Source organism: Purpureocillium takamizusanense, chromosome 1 (genome assembly GCF_022605165.1).
Source record: "Purpureocillium takamizusanense chromosome 1, complete sequence".
NCBI lineage: Eukaryota > Fungi > Ascomycota > Sordariomycetes > Hypocreales > Ophiocordycipitaceae > Purpureocillium > Purpureocillium takamizusanense.
The window spans coordinates 2206342-2222368 of record NC_063068.1 but is presented as its reverse complement, the minus strand read 5'-3'; the positions used below and the strand labels follow the sequence as shown (position 1 = coordinate 2222368).

The 16027-nt window shown below is 59.3% G+C and overlaps 7 protein-coding genes across 8 annotated transcripts; 6 read left to right on the top strand and 1 right to left on the bottom strand.

The window, feature by feature from the left end:
* Positions 1-169: 169 nt before the first annotated feature.
* On the top strand, positions 170-688 carry JDV02_000717 (uncharacterized protein; the record flags this gene model as incomplete). Its single annotated transcript, XM_047981558.1, has 2 exons — positions 170-446; positions 564-688. 2 exons carry the CDS (start codon positions 170-172, stop codon positions 686-688), a joined length of 402 nt encoding a protein of 133 aa, XP_047837518.1.
* Positions 689-3730: 3042 nt separating this feature from the next.
* Positions 3731-4809, top strand: JDV02_000716 (uncharacterized protein). Its single transcript, XM_047981557.1, has 2 exons — positions 3731-4168; positions 4345-4809. The coding sequence occupies exons 1-2, from the start codon at positions 3851-3853 to the stop codon at positions 4633-4635; spliced, it is 609 nt and encodes a 202-aa protein (XP_047837517.1). The 5' UTR covers positions 3731-3850; the 3' UTR covers positions 4636-4809.
* A 340-nt stretch (positions 4810-5149) lies between these two features.
* sbp1_1 (Ran GTPase binding protein Sbp1) lies at positions 5150-7357 on the top strand. 2 transcript variants are annotated; one of them, XM_047981556.1, is made up of 3 exons: positions 5150-6831; positions 6912-7046; positions 7116-7357. In XM_047981556.1, the coding sequence occupies exons 1-3, from the start codon at positions 5364-5366 to the stop codon at positions 7166-7168; spliced, it is 1656 nt and encodes a 551-aa protein (XP_047837516.1). In that variant the 5' UTR covers positions 5150-5363; the 3' UTR covers positions 7169-7357. The 2 variants fall into 2 exon arrangements, with proteins under 2 accessions (XP_047837516.1, XP_047837515.1); XM_047981555.1 differs by having other exon boundaries at positions 5150-7046; positions 7116-7331.
* An 897-nt stretch (positions 7358-8254) lies between these two features.
* Positions 8255-9630, top strand: JDV02_000714 (S-formylglutathione hydrolase). The gene is made up of 3 exons (XM_047981554.1): positions 8255-9028; positions 9158-9262; positions 9328-9630. The coding sequence occupies exons 1-3, from the start codon at positions 8360-8362 to the stop codon at positions 9409-9411; spliced, it is 858 nt and encodes a 285-aa protein (XP_047837514.1). The 5' UTR covers positions 8255-8359; the 3' UTR covers positions 9412-9630.
* On the bottom strand, positions 9409-13221 carry JDV02_000713 (uncharacterized protein). The gene is made up of 3 exons (XM_047981553.1): positions 11637-13221; positions 10331-11575; positions 9409-10266 (listed from the first exon to the last, which is right to left on the bottom strand). The coding sequence occupies exons 1-3, from the start codon at positions 12453-12455 to the stop codon at positions 9847-9849; spliced, it is 2484 nt and encodes an 827-aa protein (XP_047837513.1). The 5' UTR covers positions 12456-13221; the 3' UTR covers positions 9409-9846.
* A 762-nt stretch (positions 13222-13983) lies between these two features.
* On the top strand, positions 13984-14355 carry JDV02_000712 (uncharacterized protein; the record flags this gene model as incomplete). The annotated part of the gene is made up of 1 exon (XM_047981552.1): positions 13984-14355. One exon carries the CDS (start codon positions 13984-13986, stop codon positions 14353-14355), a length of 372 nt encoding a protein of 123 aa, XP_047837512.1.
* A 134-nt stretch (positions 14356-14489) lies between these two features.
* Positions 14490-15481, top strand: JDV02_000711 (uncharacterized protein; the record flags this gene model as incomplete). The annotated part of the gene is made up of 2 exons (XM_047981551.1): positions 14490-15003; positions 15063-15481. 2 exons carry the CDS (start codon positions 14490-14492, stop codon positions 15479-15481), a joined length of 933 nt encoding a protein of 310 aa, XP_047837511.1.
* Between the last annotated feature and the right edge of the window lie 546 nt (positions 15482-16027).

Genomic DNA, 16027 nt, shown 5'->3' with positions numbered 1-16027 from the left:
CTTTGGCCGACTCGCTTGCTTTCCCAAGTATACTAACTAAACTCCTGGACACAGCTCACGACATGATGGGTCGCGGCGTAACCGCAGCCACCGGGTCGGGCCCGTCGTGCGCCACCGCCGCCCCTTACTGCCAGTGAACTACCGCTTCCAGACAAGCAACTGGTGGAGAATGGTCAACAGCGTCCTGGACCTCTTGACGCGCGGCATGCCGGCCGACACGGCGCGCGACATGATACGCACGGCGTCGGGGCACCTCAACGGCATCTACGACGCGTGCGGGCCCAGCGTCGAGGCCAACGTCCGGGTGGCGTTCCTCAACAGGCGGCTGTACCGGCTGTGCACCGACGACAGGGTCTTTGTCACCTTTGTCCCCCTCGTGCACTGGCAGACGGCTGAGGTCATTCCGAGGTTTCCCGGGTCCATCCTGGAGCTCCTCTGCATGACTGGTAAGTTGATGATTTAATTTTGAAAAGAAAACAAGGAAAACAAAATAATTCCTTGCCCATGTCTGGGCCTGGAAAAGACCTCGGAGGGCCGGTTCACTAACAGCACGATTCGGCCAGATGCCGACTTGGTCCGGGCGCTGGAGTGTCTCGGAGAGCGGCCTCGAGAGGAGAATTGGAACCGAGCGCAGAAGCTGCGCCGGCTCGGTCGGCGGTGGATTGCCGGATTCGATTATCTCATCTAAGAAGCCACTGTGAGCTATCTAACGGGCGTTTTGGAAAGAGTTACGATGGGGCATATGGCATGCTTTTTGGAGAGGCGGTTGTTTGGAGTCTGGGGTGGAGTGAAAATACATATTCCAACTTGTGTCATTTCGGTATCTTGTTGAGTCTTGTAAACAAGCATTGCTCATCTAGTTGATCCTGCGGCGGTATAAGATGTTGCAGCTATGTACTGCAAGCACTGGCCACTGGCTGTCTTTGCCTCTTGATCACACCTTTGCGAGCCGTGTCACGTTGGGTGTGTCGCGCAAGTCTTTGCTCGCCCACGATGTTTCCAAGAAGGGACATGCGGCTATCGCTCATCTCGTTTATCATTCGGCTACGAAACGGGTCCAAAAAATCTTCTTCACCCACGCAGGGCGTGCGACGCGGGGGCCTCGGGCCCGACGCCCGAGGCTCGGTCAAAGAGTCCGGGCGCCGGTGCTTCGGTGTGTCAATGTTTACGGGCGACACCGAATGCGGCCGGAGAGATGCCGCTGAGAGCGCTCGGTGCGCTTTGCCCCGTCATGGCTCTTATTCGCTTTGTCATGGAAAGGTGCCGGCAGGGGCATTCATGCGAGCCGGCGTCGCGATGATGTGTTGTGCCCGTGTAAGGGGAAGGCATCTCATGATAGTGAAAAAAAGGGGCCAGAGGAGGGAAAAGACCCGAGCGGCGACGCCGGGGATGGTAAGAGCTGCGCAGATTCGCGACGTCGAAGAGGTCAATGGGGCCTACTGTCGATCTGTTTGATGGAGTTGAGCTGCCCCAAGCGTGTCTCGCTTGAAAGCATGGCCCCCTTCTTATTCCGTACGTGGGTGACTTAGGGCTATGTCAAACCAAGGCGCCGATTGAAAAAAAAAATGGTTTTGAAAGGCTATATAAACGCCGGCTGTTGGCTCAATCGGATTGGAGGGTGTCGCTCACGAGGGTCACACGACATATACACTCGCATCAGTCACATCACGCAAGGAACAACAGACAGACGTCAACGACGATAACGACGGCGACGACGACGGCGACTGCAAAGACATGATGATGATGATGGTGACGCTTTGGCGACTCTTCTTCTTTTTTACGGGCGTGCTGGCCGCGGCCACGGACATGGCCTTGGTGGACATGCGTTCCAAGACGTATAAAGGGGTATGAAGCAGAAGGAGCTCTTGTTTTCCTCTTCTCCGAGTATCGACCTGACTCGTACGCATGACCGGGCGGCTAACGCGGCTTTTGTCTCCTCTCCTTCTTTTGGATTAGAGTTGCCAGGCTACCTCGCAGGAGTGCTCATTTCAGATGCCATTTGTTATCGACGGAGACGTCAAATATGTGGTCACAGACGTGGATTGCAATGAAAACTACAAGGTACGTGGGCCTTTTGTCCCCTCCTCTGCTGCTTGAAACTCATCCGTACACTCCTCCTCCCTCCCCATGTCCTTTCTTTCTCTTGGGTTCTCCTCTGGATAGAATGGCCAGTTCGGCTGGCCACAGCCTTTGCACGCTGTGGAATTTTTATCCTATCTTTCGAAACGGCAATCAAGGCAACGCTGATACGTGGATTGGGGGAGCAGTGCACGGGGGAGGGTCAGCCATGCGTCTATCATCAGAAGGAGTGCATGGCCAAGTGCTCTTGATCGGCGTGGGCTAAAGGTCAAGCAAAAGAAAAGAAAAGAAAAAAAGGGCGACCTGATGCACAAACCATGCCACGTATGGCTCAGCTCGCGACAAGCATCGCACAATGGGAGAGGGATGGGGAGACGAAATGGCAAGGCAGGGTAGAGCATGGCGGAGGAGCGAGCATATGGACAAGATGGTCTTGCGCAAGCGAGCTGGACTGGTACAGATGGGATGGGATGTTGTGATGTGACGGTCTTTTTCTTTTTTTCTGTGGTGATGATTCCCTATCAGGGCATCAAGTCGGCAGGATATGCATGATTTTCTTAGGATAGACACTTCAAAGACACTCGTTGGATGCATGCCATGATGAGAGATTGATTGCCCGCTTGGGGAGCCAGTCTCGACTCCTTGAGAGCAGAAGCACACATTCACTGTCTGCTTGACGACGCACGAGAGGCAATCCTGCGGCCACGCACGGATTGGTGCAACGGCACAGGATCGGGCAGACTCAGCCCTTGTGAAACCCGAACCTGCGGACAAATATTGACGCTCATCATTCGACGTCTCCCGCGATGCGTCAGAGGCCAAATGTGATGTGATGGCTGACCGACAGCTTTTCGGATAGGTCTGGTGACCGGACGGCTGACCGGCCCGCTCTCGACTTCGCATGTTATTAATAGTAATACGTACGAAGCAGTAAACCGGTGACAAGCAAGCACAAAGCAGTAGTAGCAGTAGCAGTACATAGGTAGGTGCTTAGAGGATGGAAGCCAGCTCCCGGTGCTGGGACGGTTGGTCGGCAGTGGACGCCGATCGTGGCCCGTTGAGGCAACGCGCCGGCACGTCCTCGTATTCATTCACCCAACGCTGTAGTACGTTAACTAACTAGTACGTGGTAGTGTGAGCTGGTGGAGGGGGAAGGAAGGGCTGCCATGCCTCGCCATGGTGGTCATGACGTTTGGGTGTGATGATTTTCCAATGTATGGCACTGTCCAGCAACTAACAAGAATCTAGAGTCGGGTCCCGCGGCGATGGAGGGTGCCGACTGCGACTGCGACGACGACTGCGACGACGATTCGTCACGGAAACGTAGCCGGCTCCGGGTGACAGGCCCCGTTGACCTATCCATGTGAAATAACTTTAGTTGGTAGTTACGTAGTTAGTATACAAGAGCGCAACAACAAAAGGGCCAGAGCGGTGTGCAACACCAACGAAACGAGATGCCGGCGGGGGGCGCAGACCACAAACAAACCCAGCGGCACACCAGACCTCGCATGCGGGAGGGACGCGGGCTGCGTGTTTTTGTCATGGTGATGTATACTGTACTGTACTGTACTGTACTGTACTGTGCCACCTCATGGCAATCGTCCCGTGAACAGAGTACGTACGCATATATACATCCTACGCAAGTATACAAGTGGCGCCATGCACGCTCTCTGACGCACGACAGCAGCGACGTAGGCCGAGAGGGTGAGAACGAGACGCTGCGTGATCCGATCGCGGCGGTGCATTGACCAGAGACGGGCCAGGGCTGCCCATGGTCCCATCTGCCGTCCTTTCAGACAATAACGTCAACTGCTACGTTATCCTTTCTGGCTCTGCGACACATGTCGACATACTTTTTTCGTGTGTTCCAGTAGTTAGTCGTCCCTCGCGTCGGTCGACGCAGCAGCAGCAGCAGCAGCAGCAGCACGCACGCACGACGAAGAACCGGCACCCCAACCCTAGACAACATTCACACCACATCACCAATAACAACATCAAGATGAGACTCGTCACATGGGTCGCCGCCGCCATGATGGCTTCTGCGACCGCAGTCGGCGCGTCGCCCGTCGAGAAGCGCGCCGTCGGAGGTGTAAGTCCCCGCCCCAACCACAGACCCCAGCACGTCCTTCGTCGTTTTCGTCGTCGTCGTCGTCGTCTATCCGATCCGCAACCAAAGGCGATATATGGACGACGACGATGAGGACAAAGAGAGAAAATCATGAGACTCAAGACCACACACGTACTAAAACTCCCAAAACACGTCAGGTCCTCCTCTGCACCGGCCCCGACTCCACGGGCACCTGCAAGCACAAGGTGTACCCGCTCAAAGACTGCCAGCAGCTCAAGCCGCCCTTCCACCGCAACATCAGCACCTTTGCGCCCGACGGCGAGGACTTTGCCTGCTTCCCGCGCGCCTACGACTGCGGCGGCGACTGCAGGAGCCCGACGGGCTGCACCTTTGGCGCCGTCGACTTTAACTACGCGCACAAGTACAACCTCAGCGCCATCGGCTGGGGCACCATGGTGGCCAGCTTTGACTGCTTCCTGAAGGGCTGAGGGAGGGGGGGGGGGAAACAGGGGGCAGCTGGGCATTGTGCCGTTTTTTTTCCTTCCTGTTTCAATTTTTCTTATTTTACCTTTGCTTTCACACGTGTATAGCTTGGCGCCATCCCGGCCGTCGGTGGCATGATGATAATTATACAATAACAATGCATCGCATATATATCTGGTGGCTTGTGTGGTGGTTGCGGCGCCGAATTTGGTGCGACCCTGAGGCCATCGTCGGTGGCACTGGCTGCGGGCTCCTTCTAGAACCGTGGCGGAGTAAGCTGGGGCACAGTCCTGTATTCACTCGGAGCTGATACAGGACGGTGCGTCGTGGCCCGCGCGCGAGGCATACGTAATGATTGTTTGTCTCCCCAGTTTGGATGCCGTCAGTTGACGACATGGGGGGGGGCTGCCGAGGCGTTTTTTCTGCTTGCAAGTTGCGGCTTGACGTGTTAGTGCGGCCCAGCGCTGCCTGCTGATATACTAAACTAATGAGGTACCAACTTGACCTACCTCGTAGGCTGCCTTGTTCTCCTCCTCCTCCTCCCCGCTTCCACCCACCTCGTGGTCCGCCTCACTCTTCCGCGTAAAGGTGTCAGACACGCACCGGCGCAACTCAACATGGCGGGGCATGGCATGGCGCAACTCACGATAATAAATACCCCCGTCAACAGACGCCCCTCTCAGCGGTGACCACACCACACACGACTTCCATCCCACCACTGACCGCCCTCATCATGCAAAACCCCAGCATCGCCTTCGTCCTGGACCAACCCGAGGACAAGGTCCACCGCCCCGGGGATGAACTCACGGGGCGGGTCGAGCTGCGAGGCTTGGACCGCCTCCAGGTCCGCGAGCTGCGCGTCGAGTTTCGAGGCATTTCTCGCATAACGATTCCGTCACGCCTCCCGTGGTCGGTGCCCAGCGAGACGACCGCCCGCTCCGACGAGGCGACGGTCAACTTCCTCAGCCAACGGCGCGTCTTCGATAGAGGCGCCCTGCTTTTTGACGACGTCGCCGGAGACGTTGGACGACTCTCAGCTGTCGTCTCCTTCGCCTTTCCCTCCGGGGGGCCGACGGGGTCCGGAGCTGCTTCGTCGAGGACCGCATCCGCCGACGGCCCGCTTCCCCCGTCGCTGAGGTGTTTCGGTCAGCCCTTTGACTGCTCCGTCGAGTACGCCCTCGAAGCCGAGCTTGAGCTGGCATCGGCCGAGCGTTGGCGCGGGGCCAAGACCTGCACGGCGAGGCGCGTGCTCGACTTTGAGCCCGTCGAGGAGGAGCCGGTAGGGCCGCCGCCGCCGCCGCCGCCACAGACGCTCGTGACCTTTGAGAGCAGCTTCGCCCTTGCGCCGTTGCCGCACAGGCTCGACGTCAGGACCGACGGGCCGTTGTCCTTTCGAGACAAGTTCAACTCGTTCATCTATCGAAACCGCCAGACCCCGACGTCCTTCTCCATCGTCGTGCGGGTCCCCTCGCGGCTCGTCCGGAGGGAACCACTGCCGCTCTTGGTCACCCTGCGGCTGGACAATGCCACGCCGGCGGCGTCGCAGCGCAGGTTCCAGGTCCAGGGCGTGACGCTGGCGATGGAGATGAACACTACCGTTCAGGGACCTGGGAACAAGACGCTGCGGCACACTGATAAAATAGTCCTCTTTGAGGATCGAACGCTGGACGTTGCCCTGCCGGCCAACACAGAGGTCGACCTGTGGCCGAAAGTATCGAGCCTGGCCGCCCCTGAGCTGCCGCCACCGACTTTCGCCAGCCATGGCATCACAAGAGATTACGGCTCGGAAGTTGTCATATCTGTAGGGTGCGGCAACGAGGAATTTCAAGTCAAGGCGTCGGTCCCCTCTCTTGTAGTTCTGCCCTCGGCCGCGCTCGACATGCCGGGGCTGCCCGCAGAAGAGGAGCCGCCCAGCTACGAGACGGTTGTCGGGTCCAGCTCCGTGACGGGTGGCGCCGCGCCGCCCTACAGTCCTCCACCAGAGTCCTCAGCAGACCGCGGATACGGCTCTGACACATCCTTCGACAAAGTAAAATGTGACTTTGAAGGGAGGGGTCGCGTGTTCGAGTTTGTGCGCGGCGAAAAAAAGTACTGGAAAGAGCGTGGCATGGCCAACATGACTCTTCAATGGGACAGATGCGGCATGCCGATGCTGCTGGCCAAGTACGTAAAGACGGGGCAAGTGTGCGTCGACCACCACAGTGAGTCACCTATGAGGGTTTCCTTACGCATGGGTAAAGTGGAGTATGACGTGACGGGAAGCTTAGTTTGGTTCTCCAAGTCACGCCCGAGATGAAACTCCTCCCCATTGTCCACTCGGACCGCAGCTGGACATGGTGCGCCGCCGAAGACACTGATACGAGCAGCAACGGCTCCGAGGCGCAGGTCCTGGCCGTGCGGTTCAAAGATTCTATGAGTCAGTGGCCGGCGTTCCCTCCTTGGAGACTTTTAGTAGCTCCTTGCTGACCTGGATTGTGTCGCACAGTCGCACATGAGTTTAGGGATGCCTTTCTCGGAATGCAAAAGGCAGCGGCTTAGACACGTCGTGGCCTCGCGTTTGACGCATTGCGCATTGACCGAATGTGTGATGATACCGCCTAATTTTTTCTTTCTTCTTTTGGTTTTCCGGTGTACTCATGGTCCTGGCCGCGGTCGCATATTATGATGGGTAAACTCGTTTCTCTCATCTAAAAGATGAGGAATGTCGTAGAGTGGTGAGATATAGCGTCGCTTATTATTCTGCATGTGCCAAGCAAGGCGTTTATGACGGGAGATGCTAGAACGAGAGATTAGCTTGTATATACGCACAGATTACGGCGTCAGGAAGTTGAAGACTACTTTCCGGCGGCATCGTCTCCGGGGCGAGCGAGCCCGCGCCGCATCTGGTGGGGCACCCGGACGGTCGATGCTCCGGCTCCGGCCCCAGCCCCGGCCCCGGCCCCGGCTCTGGCGGTGGAGGCTACGACTGGCAGACCATCCCGGCCCATTGCCTGGTGTTGAAGCCTCCATATGCGGCACGCGTCGGGCGAGACAGATCCGTCATCTAGGATGGGCCACGTTTCTCCTCTAAAGAGGACGGACGGACGGACGGACGGACGGACGGACGGACGCACGCCGGCCTCCGTTCCAGCACAGCGCGCACGCGGGTTTTGGCAACCAACCTCGCGGGGAGGAGTCCGGACGACGGCGACGGCATCGAGAAAGTGGGAGAATGATTTTTTTTTTTTAGAAAAAAAAAACCTAAAACAATCCCTTGGGCAGTGGACCATGTTACTCACCTCACAGTGGCATCGGCAGCTGCTGCTGCTGTGTGGCTTCGGGCACTGCTCCAGCTTCCATTCTCAATGGACGGCGGGCCGGCAGCTCCCTCCCTCCCCCACATCACCCCGCCATCGGCGATGTCATAGCATCCCCATCGCCCCTCACAGCAGCTTCAAACGCCCACCCTTAGTTACCTACCTGCCCCACCTCAGCTTCCCCCCCCGCCCGCCTGCGATGCCGACTTTCCTCCACCTCAGACGCCGAACCTCCATCATACATACTTCGTTCAAGCACATCGTTGGGTCGTCGTCCATAGTCTTGCCCGACGTCTTTCTCCCATCTATCCATCCCCTTGATCCCCCCTAGGACTGTCTTTATTCGACCCTAGAATACCCTCATAGAATCCCCCCCCTCTTGTAAATCGTCCACCACGCAAGGAAATTTCCCCCATCACCACCGTCGCCCGCCATGGCCTTCACCACCAACGCCACCATCACCACCTTCGGGGGCCGCCTCCTCAAGCTCACCCACCCCTCCGCCACCACCGCGACGCCCATGAACCTCAACCTCTTCCTCCCGCCCTCGGCGTCGCCCTCGTCCCCCTCGCCCCTCCTCGTCTACCTCTCCGGCCTGACGTGCACGCCCGACAACGTCACCGAGAAGGGCTTCCTGCACGCCCACGCCGCCCGCCTCGGCCTCGCCCTCGTCTTCCCCGACACCTCCCCGCGCGGCACCGACCTCCCCGGCGAGCACGACGCCTGGGACTTTGGCAGCGCCGCCAGCTTCTACGTCGACGCCGCCCGCGAGCCCTGGGCCGCCCACTACCGCATGGAGTCGTACCTCACCCGCGAGCTCCCGGGCCTGCTCTTCGCCGAGTTCCGGGAGCTCGACCCCGCCCGCGTCTCCATCGCCGGCCACTCCATGGGCGGGCACGGCGCCCTCACCCTCTTCCTCAAGAACCCCGGCATGTACCGCAGCGTCAGCGCCTGGGCCCCCATCTCCAACCCCTCCAAGTGCCCCTGGGGCGAAAAGGCCTTCTCTGGCTACCTCGGCGACGACAGGGAGCAGTGGAAGAAGCACGACGCCACCGAGCTGGTCAAGGCGTGGAAGGGCCCGCTCAACTGCCTCATTGACGTGGTACGCCCCGCCTCTCCCTTCCCTGCCCGATAACCCGCTTCCTCTTTGCCTCTCTCTGTGATTTGCCCTGTCGTCGTCGTCGTCGTCGTCGTCGTCGTCGTATAAAACTTTTCTGACGACGGTTGTTAGGGTACGGGCGACAACTTTTACAAGCAGGGCCAGCTACTGCCCGAAAACTTTGAGCAGGCCGTCAAGGACGCCGGCATCGAGGGCGTCAAGGTCCGCTATCAAGAGGTGCGTACACCATCCCCGACCCCGCATCCCCTCTCTTGTCGGGTTGTGCCCGCTGACAGTCACAGGGCTACGATCACTCCTACTTCTTCATCTCCACCTTTGGTGAGGACCACGTCAAGCACGCAGCCAAGGCTCTTGGCCTTTTGTGAAAAGAAGGAAAGGAAAGGAAAGGCAAGGAGAAGACCACAAAATAAGGGAGAGCCCCAAGCCCAAATACAGAGGTCTAATAAGGTACCGGCATGGGCCGTTATTCAGTTACAAGATGCTTGTATGTACGGAGTATGATCAAGTGTCGAGGGCCCCCCATGTTACCCTGGTCGCCCGTCCCCTCAAAATACTAATGCCATCGAGGTCGCCAGTCCACCTCACTGCTCGCGCCTTCGGGTGATCCAAAATGCACAGCAACCGCACCGCCCAAAGTCCCAAATATGCCTGCCCTCTGTCACTGTCTTTAGCAGGTAAAGCGTCTCGTTCAAGTCATGACCCGTGAAATACACCCCCGCATGTCCCATCATAAGCCATCGCAAGGATGAAACGCCGCCCAATGGTAGTAGTGACTGATACACCCAGTGTCCCCGGTCCACTTAGCTGATTCTCCTCTCCGGCCCCGGACTGAGGCCGTCCTTCTCCAGCTTGGCCCGCAGCTCGGCTTCGGACTCGCGTCGGAGGCGCTCATACGCAAGCCTCTCGAATCGGCTCAAGCTCCGCCACCAGTGCTGTCCGGCCTCGTGCTGCGAGATGCGCTCCAGCAGCTCGGCCGTCTTGAGCCTCACGTCGCGCTCCTTGTGGAACAACCCGAGGGCGAGGTAGAACAGGCCGGCGTGAGACTCGGGCGCCACGTTTAGCAGCAGACAGATTTCGTCGTAGGAGTGAATGTACTTGGAAAGCGTCAGGTAAATATCGCGACTCTGCGTCGGCGACAAGCGCTGCATGCGCAGCCGGTCGTGCATGTGAGCGAGGTCCAGGCCCTTGAGGGGGCGGACAGTGTAGAGCTGGGCGAGGTCCTGCAAGGATACTAGTCAGCAGATGTCGGTCACGTTGATGTCCTCATGAGAGAGGGTCTCCTACTTGAATGTAGCTATAGTAGCTGCGGGTGTTGCGCCAGCCCTCGATCCTCGTCACGTTGCCGGCGAGCTCCTTGTTCTTGGCCGCGTCGTCGGCCCAGACGTACCCGTGACCGCTGGCGCCGGGGAGCGTCATCTCGTTGTCTTCGCTCCCAATATAGAGGGCGCTCGCACCGTAAACGCTCTCTTCGAACTGCGCGGCGATGCGGCAGAACTTTAGCACCCAGCCGCGCCACTTGGCCCGGATGACTCGCTCTCCGTGCCTCACAGCGATGCTCTTAAGGATGTCCGTCATGAAGGCCGCATCGCCCGTCAAGTCTTGATGATTGTTGGTGTTGCCGGCGGCGATGTTGGCGAGAGACGGGTTCTGCTGCTGAAAAAAGATCAGCCCCTCGGTCACCGCTGCAGGCTCGATCCTGCTGCTGATCTTGATGCGTCCGCTCGGCAGATCGCACAAAAGGTCCCACCACTCGGGGTGGTTCTCAAAGGTGGGATTGGTGACGCCGGCGATGAAGCCAGGAACGTTGAGCAGGTCTTCAATCTTGGTCAGGTCCGTGTAAGGGAAAGCGTGTCGAGTAAAACCCCGCAAGGTGCCTCCGGAGGCGAGCGCACATGCCGCGAGTACCGCCTCAGCCACCTCCCCAGACGGCATGTTGTGCCCCAGGAAGACGATGCGCTTCTGCGTCAGCAGCGCATTCACCAAGACAATGATGGGATGCGTGTGCGTGCCGTTGGTCGTCAAGTGTGGGTGCAGCGCGAATGGCTGCGGCGACTTTGCGTGCGGGTCGGAAAAGTTCTGGATGAGCTTGATGAGGGAAAAGTCTCCCACCGTCTCAGGCATGACGGCCGTCGGCACCTTGATGGGGATGGGAATGCCCTTGTACATGACCTTGCTCTCGAACTCGTGCGTGTCTCTTGGCACCGAGTACACCGACTGGCTTCCGCCCTCAACGTGGGCCTTGGTGCCGGCTCTGGAGATGCTCGTGACCTTGGTCAGGCTCCTGCTTTCGTCGCCGCTGCCCGTGTCGAGAACCTCGCCCCTGTCCTCGGCCATGCGCATCTGGATCATCTTCTCGAATTTCTCCACGAAGAGATCCTTGTTCTCGCTGGCGAGCAGCAGATGTCTCTCCAAGATGCTGAGCTTCGGCATGAGGGAGAGGTCCATGGCGTTGACAGCATCATACAGCAGGGCCAGGGTCTCTGGAACCGGAGATTTGAAGTACTCTTCCAGCGCGAGCAGCAAAAGTGGCTGTTTGTTGCGGTCAGCTACTCGGCCGTGACATGATGGAAGTACGCGCGGCTAGGCTCACCTTGTATATGTGGAGGAATGGATGCCGCGTGCAGATGGCCATGGCCTTTACAATGGCGCCTCGCTTTACGGACTTGTCGTGCTTTGTGTTGACCAGGTTCAAGACGTGAATCAATGGCGGCCCCTCGCCCCCTTCCGGTTCACTGTCCGTCGAGTCATCGTCCAAGTCGTCGTCCAGGTCGTCGTCGTCGTCTTGGGGCTCGTCGCCGTCCTCCTCAGTGATGATGCCGGCGGCGCGGTCCCGCAGTCTCCTGCGCCGCCGTCGCCTGCGCTCCTTCATCTGCCGCTCCTCGTCCTCCTCCTCCTGACTCGTGTCCTTGTGCAGAAAGAAGATGGTCCAGTCCTGGTTGCGAGCGTGGGCCTGGTCGGGCAGCATGAGCTCGGCGAGCATGTTTTCGTCGCCGGTGATGGCCACGGGATACTGGTGCTCCATGACGGGACCGCGATCAATGTCGAACGAGGCGACGAGGATGTACTCGACATGGTTGTCTGGGGACCCGCGTGGGTACTGGGACTTGAGCCTCCGCGAGGAGCGGGCGTCGGCATTCACACGGCGCGGCGCCGACAGGGACGAGTGCTGAGATGAGGGGCCGAGCGACGGGGTGGTGGACTTGGCGCTGGGGTCCGAGGTGCGGTCCGTTTCGGCGACGAGCGGCTGCGGCGACCTCGCCTGCCGGGAGTTCAGAGACATGTCGGAGGCGGAGCGCGACGAGGGAAAGGACAACAGCGAGGCTCGCTTCGGCAGCGAAGCATCCGAGCGGGTGTTGCTGGCGCTGTTGTAACGGGATATAAAAGGCAGGGCGGTGGACGTCGCCGCCATGGTCGGGATGCGAGGGAGCCCGCCCTACCGCGGCGGGATATGAACCGACGAGGATGCCGATGCAGAGGCGGCGTGGGCGGCCAGCCGCAAGCCCCGCCGGCTTGCTTTGCTTTGTTTTGTTCGGTCGGGGGTCGTTGTATGCGCGAAGTAACCTGGGTATGTACCTGATGGGCTGCTGCCACAGGGGGGCGGGGGTTGGAGGAGGAGGAGGCGAAAGCAGACCAGAGCAGACCAGAGCAGCGTAAAGCAGTAGCGGCGGAGCCGACGCCGTCGAGAGAGGTCAAGGTCGTGATGGTAGTCGTAGTCGTGGTCGTGGAGCACGGGCCCCTGTTTCGGCTCGGTCGATTCCGTGACGGCGACAGATGTCCGTCGGCACGGGAGAGCAGTTATCCGGATTGTCGCTTTGCCATGCGCAGGCAGGCGGGGAATCCGCCGCAGAAGCGGTCAGGAGCTGGTCAGGGGGGAATGCGGGGTCGGTCGTTGGTCGACGAACGATCGTTGAGTTGGATCTTGAGGAAGCGAGAGATGGACGCTCCTCAAGCGATCAAGTGACTGACTGACTGACTGACTGATGTGAAGGCAACGTGTCGCAGAAGACGTGCTCGCGACTGATGGCTATGCGAAGCGATGAATCAATGGCACCAATGCTTGGCAGGGCGAGGAGAGCATTGAGACATGACATGGTGGTGCCGCTGCATCTCCCCTTAAAGTTAACACGAGACCAGGGGCTCTCTCTCGCCCTCGTGTGGCGGATCGATCAATCAACGAGCTCCATGGAAGTGGAACCGACCAGAGCACCGGGCAGGCAAGATTCGCACATGCCCTGTTGTGTACTAACTAGGTACGTATCAGTTAGTGCCAGGAGCTGCTGCCCTCCTGGGATGCTCCAGGGCTCGTGGTGGGAGCGTGCTGTGCCGCTTAAAAAGTGCAACGTCCGGGTCCACGCAAGGTACCTAGTACCAAAAGTTAGTACCTAGGGTACCTCCCTCCATGGCTGCACCCAGGGCACCTCGTGCTCTCTCAACCACCCACAACCACACCTCACTGGCTGGGTGACACCTACAATGAATGTGGGCGTTGCACTCATGGTCGTGGTGGGACGAGGGCAAGCAAGCTGGCAGGCTCGTCCGATCTTGGGCCAATTCTCGGGCCTGAGTGGCCAGCCGGGGGGCGCTCTCAGGGGTAACAGGTACCTAGGTACGAGCCAGGTGCCGCACCTGCCCAGGTGGTCCCCTGTACTCGCGCCAATAATGGATTGGCGCCCTGCGAGGACCCCTAATCATGGCCAGGGCAGCTACCAATTCCAACTTGGCTGTGCGTCCTCCTACAATGCTGGCTGGCTGTGCCGTGGGCACAACGCGTCTCTTTCCGCTGCGCGATCATCAAACCCTCTAACCCGACTGACCTGTCCTAATAAGTGGTCCCCTTTTCGTCCCTCAAGACGGGTTCCAGGGCTTTCCCGTGCGGGCGCCACCGAGCGCTGCAGCTTGACGCCACATCTGCCCGAGCCACTACCTACCAGAGCAGGATGGGACCACTGCGCAGCCACCCAAACTCCAGCCACCCATCACACCACCTGAGAGTCTCTTGTTGCAGGCATGGCAGGCACAAGGCAAAGCCCAGACCCGACCCCACCGGCATACACACACCAGGCAGTGCGGGCACACACCACCCCAACAGCTGGGCCTGGACCCCGCCCCGCTGCGCTGCAAGGCTGTCGTTGTCACGGTTGTTGCTGCGCTGGATTGTTTACTTTGGCGAGACACTTGACGCACGCTCTGCGCGTGCACGGAAACTCAACGCCTCTGCAACACCACCGCTTTCTTCGCCCACGAGCGGCATCGAGTCCATCTCAGCATATGTTCGCAATAGCAACTGCAGCAGCCTCCTCGACAATTAGTCTGTCCAGACTCCCCTCACGAGCCTACTTGCACACGCATCCATCGCCCGTTCTCCACCTGTGTCTCCCCGCGTAGATCCGACGTTCCTTGGCCAACCTGGCGCGCCACCCGTCAGACGGGTCCGCCTGCAATCATGGTAGCAGCCCCCAAGTGCGCCAAGCCGAAACGCCGCCGCGATCCAGGAGAGCTGACAGAACGCGTCTTCATCCTTTCACAGTCGGTATCAGCATCATACAAGCCGTCTCCGCTCGGCTACGGCTCGCCTCCCTCGCGTGGCTCGCCCTTCAGACGACCAGAATCACCCGCGTCGCCCTCGCCGCTGCGACACACGACTCCCTCCGCATCACCGACCAAAGCCGCACCGCTGGGCGGAGCTGCCCGATTCGCGAGACCAACAACGCCGACTAGCACGCAGGATAGCTGGACGCCGAGGGCGCAGACGCCCGCCGAGAGCATGATATCGCCTCAGAGACCCCAGTCCTCATCAAGAGCGCCTCCGCCGATGACGGCACTGAGCAACGGCAACGCGCTCTCCCAGTTATTGCCCGCACAGGTCAGGACGCTGCGGGATGGCTTCCAGATCCTAGACAGAGACTGCGACGGCGTCGTCAACCGCGAGGATGTCGCCGACATGCTGAGCCAGCTCGGTTAGTTGCCCAGGTGGCATTTGTTACCGGGAGTTTTGCTGACGAGTATCGCTTGCCAGGACTACCGAATGGTCACTCTGACGTTGCCAAGTTCTTCCCGCCATCCCGGCCGCAGACCATCGCTTTGGCTGCTTTTCTCAACTCGCTCGCCGAGGCGCTCGCGGCACTCTCCCCCAGCGCCGAGCTCCTCTCCGCATTTTCAGCCTTTGATGATGACGACAGCGGTCAGGTGAACTGGGCCGAGCTGCGGGACGCCCTGCTCAACACGGCGCCTGAACCTGGCGAGCGCGCGCTGACGGCGGCCGAGGTTGACAAGGTAGTGGACGGCTTCACCGGCCGGCGGGCGTTCAATCGCAACATGAATGCCCAGCTCGGTGCGAAAAAGGGAGAGGTGTTTAAATATCAGGAGTTTGTGCACTCCATCATGGGGGCGAATGGAGGTGCCGACAACGGCACAAATGGAAACGCGGAGGACTGAGAGGCACCTGGCCGCTACCGTGAGACGCAGTAGGACTGGTCCCGAACTACGCTGCCCGAATTACACCTGGCGTGTGTATTCGTCGTCGCCAGGGAGACGGTTTTTTATTGCTTGCAGCCTTGTTTATTTGGCCACTCATCAGAGCAGGCCAAGGTCTGCTGACAGTTGGCTTTGGTAAGGGGGCGGCCGGCGGCACGCTGCAGCATCAAGGATGCAGCCTCGATCGGGTGTCTCGCGCGGTTCCACGGCGTCTTTCCTGTGCAACACAAGGGACAAGATTACTTGATGACATGGCGCATGACATTGGATGAGACATAAAATCCGTATTAATGCTATGATACCGCAAAGGATTAACCAAGCAAAAGTGTCGCGGTTGTGACGCCATCGGCTGGATGGCAGGTGCAGGCCCCGACGCGAGATGTGATGAAAACGTGGAGAGCTGATGTGCGTCGGCCGACTCTGACACGTGTCTCTTCAGCGCAGCCAGTCAGCGCTTTATTACAACAAGTGCGCAACAAGAAGTAGGCCCTGAACAGAGTCAACTTC

Excerpts from the sequence above, each read along its gene's own strand:
- JDV02_000716 (XM_047981557.1), top strand. The coding sequence starts at position 3,851 with ATGGTCCCATCTGCCGTCCTTTCAGACAATAACGTCAACTGCTACGTT. Across the intron at positions 4,169-4,344 it reads AGAAGCGCGCCGTCGGAGGT|GTCCTCCTCTGCACCGGCCC; the intron begins GTAAGTCCCCGC and ends AAAACACGTCAG.
- sbp1_1 (XM_047981556.1), top strand. The coding sequence starts at position 5,364 with ATGCAAAACCCCAGCATCGCCTTCGTCCTGGACCAACCCGAGGACAAG. Across the intron at positions 6,832-6,911 it reads AGTGTGCGTCGACCACCACA|TCACGCCCGAGATGAAACTC; the intron begins GTGAGTCACCTA and ends TGGTTCTCCAAG. Across the intron at positions 7,047-7,115 it reads GCGGTTCAAAGATTCTATGA|TCGCACATGAGTTTAGGGAT; the intron begins GTCAGTGGCCGG and ends TGTGTCGCACAG.
- JDV02_000714 (XM_047981554.1), top strand. The coding sequence starts at position 8,360 with ATGGCCTTCACCACCAACGCCACCATCACCACCTTCGGGGGCCGCCTC. Across the intron at positions 9,029-9,157 it reads TCAACTGCCTCATTGACGTG|GGTACGGGCGACAACTTTTA; the intron begins GTACGCCCCGCC and ends GACGGTTGTTAG. Across the intron at positions 9,263-9,327 it reads TCAAGGTCCGCTATCAAGAG|GGCTACGATCACTCCTACTT; the intron begins GTGCGTACACCA and ends TGACAGTCACAG.
- JDV02_000713 (XM_047981553.1), bottom strand. The coding sequence starts at position 12,455 with ATGGCGGCGACGTCCACCGCCCTGCCTTTTATATCCCGTTACAACAGC. Across the intron at positions 11,576-11,636 it reads CATTCCTCCACATATACAAG|CCACTTTTGCTGCTCGCGCT; the intron begins GTGAGCCTAGCC and ends CGCAACAAACAG. Across the intron at positions 10,267-10,330 it reads GCTACTATAGCTACATTCAA|GACCTCGCCCAGCTCTACAC; the intron begins GTAGGAGACCCT and ends GTATCCTTGCAG.